Here is a 3,666-nt window from a genome sequence, read left to right as displayed (position 1 = left end):
TTTTCTCAGACTTAGTGTCTGCAACTCCCCGTCTCTCTGCCCCCTTCACATAAACCACCTGTAACTCTCCCACTGTCCCCACCCCCCCCCCAGCACCTCCCTGTCACCCTGAGGACCCCATTGTCCCCCCTCACCCCGTCCCACTGTGCCCCCCAGGCCCACTTTGTCACCCTGAGGACCCCTATAGAGTGTTATTTACAGCTGGTTAGCTCAGAAGGGTCCCCTTTCATCCCCCCTCTGTCACAGTGAAGACCCCACTGACACCGTCAGGACCCCACTGTTCCCCCCAGACCCAACTGTCACCCTGAGAACCCCCCTGCCCCCCACCCAGTGACAACAGGCTCCATCCCATTGTGTACATTGTTTATTGCACAGCTTGAGGGGGTTCCGGGAATGAGGGAAGGGGGAGGCATTCCCAGACCCCAAAAACGGAGTTTTGTCCCCCAAATCAGCGCACGAGGTGGGCGGTGAGGGCGTACATGAAGACAGGCTGCACAGCTGCAATGGTGGCGGTCAGGTACGTGCGGGGGGGGGAGCGGGACCCCCGCCCTGGGACCCCCACAGCTGACTCTGCCAACAGCTTCAGCCGCAGCGACCGCACCTGGGGGGGAGAATGGGGAAAAGGGGGTTAAACTGGGGGGTTATGGGGGGGAGGGGGTGAAAACTGGGGAGTTTGGGGAGGATGGAGTAAAAATAGGGAGTTATGGGGGAAATGAGGGGCAGAATTATGGGGGGAGGGAGTAAAACTGGGAGATAGAGGGGGGAGAAGGGGAGAAAGAATTAAAATAGGGGGTTATGGGGAGAAACTATGGGAGAAGGGGCAAAAATTGGGGGTTATGGGGGGGGAAATGTGGGGGTTGTGGGGGAAATAGGGGGCTCGTGAGGTGCAGGAGGAGGCGTGGGGTGGGCGCTCACCATGAAGATGAAGATGCTGAGGCAGCACCATCCCAGGACGGCGTGGTACCCGGTGCTCCCGAACAGCAGCCCGGCCAGCAGCGCTGTGATCATCCTGACCAAGCGGGGAGGGGCTCAGAGACCCCTCCTGGAGTTTGGGGTGATGGGGAGGGTGAAGGGGGTCCTTGAGGGCTCACCCCACGTATTTGTATCCGGCAAAGGCCAGCAGGTCGGGGGTGGTGAGGTCAGTGGGCAGCGAGAACAGGTAGAGGCTGAGCAGCACCGCCAGCACCTCCAGCAGCAGCCAGGCCAGCGCTGAGCTCGCCTGCAGCCCCAGGCTGTCCGGGGAGAATCTGGGGGGGGGGAGTGGGAAGGCAGCTCTAGGACCCCCCCAAGGACAGAGACCCCCCCAGGGGCCCCTATGGGGGGTTCAGATGGGTTTGGGGGACCCCTATGGGGACTCAGAGGGGTCTGGGGACATCAACATGGGACCCCCATGGAGACACTGCCAGGGACAAAGGGACCACCCCCCCTCCAAACAAGGAACCCATAGGGACCCACAGGTATAAGAGGACCCCCCAGGAACCCCCATAAAGACACAGTGACACCCCCCCCAGGATCCCCACAGGGATATAAGGACCCCCCAGTAACCCCTCACAGGGACCCCCACAGGGATATGGGGAACATCCAGGACCCCCAGGGACACAGGGATCCCCCCCACAAAGACCCACAGGGATATGGGGCCTCCCAAGGGCCCCCATAGCAACATGAGGACCCCCCCAAGCCCCCACCTGTTCTGGGTGCCCAGCGCCAGCCCGGCCACCAGCAGGTAAGTGATGAACGCCATCGCTGTGGGGACAGCATGGGGGATGTCAGAGGGGACAGTGGGGATATATGGGGACATTGGGGACATTGGGGCCATACCTGGGATGTAGAGGTCGGGGGCGTTGACGTCAAAGCGGGGAGCGACCGGACCGTCCTGCTGGTATTGAACCTGCCAGTCCTGGGCAGGGGGAGGGAATGGGATGGGGTTGGGAATGGGATGGGGTTGGGAATGGGATGGGGTTGGGAATGGGATGGGGATCAGCAAGAAAAGAAATGAGATCAGAAACAGGATTGGGATCAGCTGGGAATGGGGCTGGGAATGGGAATGAGACGAGCACCCACGTCAGCAATGGGAATGGAACCAGAGTCAGGAATAGGAGCAGGAGAAGGAATGGGATCAGAACCAGGAATGGGAACAGGAATGGGAACAGGAATAGGAATGGGAATAGGAATAGGAATAGGAATGGGAATGGGAACAGGCCCAGGACCACGGGGCTGGGGCACCCACCTGGTGCAGGAAGGGGAAGAAGAGCAGCCCCAGTTTCCTCCTGACATACGCTGTGTCCACTGCAAAGTAATACTTGAGCCGGCCCAGGGGCAGGAACCGGTCGATCTGTGGGGCAGAACCCGTCAGTGCCCCACAGCCCCACACAGAGACCCCCATTGTGTGTGGGTTGGGGTAAAAAGAGGGGATTTGGGGGGAAAAGAGGGGATTTGGGGACTGCTGGTGGTGAGGATTAGGGTCAGGCCCCACAGACAGACCCCCAAACCCACAACCAGCCCCACAGATAGACCCCCAGCCCCACAGACAGCCCCCACAAATAAACCCCAGCCCCATCCCAGAGCCCCCCAGCACACCCCCAGCCCCACAACCCAGCCCCGCAGCCCCATTCCCCGCCCCCCTCCTGGTCCACTCACGTTCCTGTCCACCATGTCCCGTCCCTGGCTGGCCCAGCTGCTCCCATACGCGGCCGCGATGCTGGACACGGGCTCGGCCAGGAACGCGGCGGCAGCAGCAGCGCTGACGTTCGGTGCTGGCGCTGCCGCTGCCCCGTAGGCCCGGCCCGTCCCGCCGGCCCCGCTCGTGTCGTCGAACAGCGGCCGCGGCTCCGCCATGCGGGGAGGAACCGGGCCGGGCCCGCGGCGTTTGGGGGCTGCGGGGCGGAAAACAGGGCGGTCACGGCGGGGCCCGGAGGGGCCTGTGGGGCCTATGAGGCCTATGGGGTCTATGAGGCCTATGGGGTCTATGAGGCCTATGGGGCCCGCGGCACCCACCGAGCCCCGCCGCGTCCATGCTGCCGCCGCTTCCGGTTACGAGCTTCTCCGGGCCCCTCCGGTTCCGGTTGTTGCGCCCACGTGACCCAGCGGGAGGAAGCGGTTGGCAGCGGGGGGCGAAGCCCCGCCCACTCGGGGTCAGGTGACCGGAATTGGTAAGAGGAGGGCGTGGTTTCAGCGAGGAAAAATGGCGGCGCTCGGTTGCCATGGTGACGGGACGCGGCCTAGCGGGACTCGGTGCCCTCGGAGCCGCGATGGGAGAGTGACGGTCACCGGGGCGTCACCGGAACGGCGACAGAGTCCCCATAAGGCCCTACAGAGTCCCCATAAGGGCCCTATAATGTCCCCATAAGGGCCCTATAATGTCCCCATAAGGCCTATTGTTCCTATGGGGGTTTCCAATCCCATTTGGGGGGTCCCTGGGGGGTCCCACTCCTGTTGGGGGATCCCATTCCTATGAGGACTCAGCCCTATAGTTTTGATGGGAACCCCGGGCCCGTTTTGGGGAATGAGGGGGTTCAGGATCGTGGGGGTTCAGGGGGGTCCTAAATCCACATCCAGACCCAACCCTGGACCCACACCTGGCCCCCCCCATTCCACCCACATCAACATCTTTTATAGAAAACCTTTATTCTGTAAAATAAGTTTGTGGGGAGGGGGGCGCTGTGTGTG

General features: G+C 62.4%; 1 protein-coding gene across 1 annotated transcript; it reads right to left on the bottom strand.

Moving 5' to 3' along the window:
• Positions 1–346: 346 nt before the first annotated feature.
• On the bottom strand, positions 347–3,222 carry YIF1B (Yip1 interacting factor homolog B, membrane trafficking protein). The gene is made up of 8 exons (XM_015851230.2): positions 2,995–3,222; positions 2,638–2,873; positions 2,228–2,332; positions 1,819–1,897; positions 1,686–1,743; positions 1,092–1,247; positions 916–1,009; positions 347–601 (listed from the first exon to the last, which is right to left on the bottom strand). The coding sequence occupies exons 1-8, from the start codon at positions 3,200–3,202 to the stop codon at positions 449–451; spliced, it is 1,089 nt and encodes a 362-aa protein (XP_015706716.1). The 5' UTR covers positions 3,203–3,222; the 3' UTR covers positions 347–448.
• Positions 3,223–3,666: the final 444 nt, after the last annotated feature.

This window comes from Coturnix japonica, unplaced genomic scaffold, assembly GCF_001577835.2.
Source record: "Coturnix japonica isolate 7356 unplaced genomic scaffold, Coturnix japonica 2.1 chrUnrandom802, whole genome shotgun sequence".
In the NCBI taxonomy this organism is placed as follows: domain Eukaryota; kingdom Metazoa; phylum Chordata; class Aves; order Galliformes; family Phasianidae; genus Coturnix; species Coturnix japonica.
This window is presented reverse-complemented; position numbering and strand designations above follow the sequence as displayed.

Excerpts from the sequence above, each read along its gene's own strand:
- YIF1B (XM_015851230.2), bottom strand. The coding sequence starts at position 3,202 with ATGGCAACCGAGCGCCGCCATTTTTCCTCGCTGAAACCACGCCCTCCT. Across the intron at positions 2,874-2,994 it reads CATGGACGCGGCGGGGCTCG|CCCCCAAACGCCGCGGGCCC; the intron begins GTGGGTGCCGCG and ends TCCGCCCCGCAG. Across the intron at positions 1,744-1,818 it reads CCCCGACCTCTACATCCCAG|CGATGGCGTTCATCACTTAC; the intron begins GTATGGCCCCAA and ends CTGTCCCCACAG.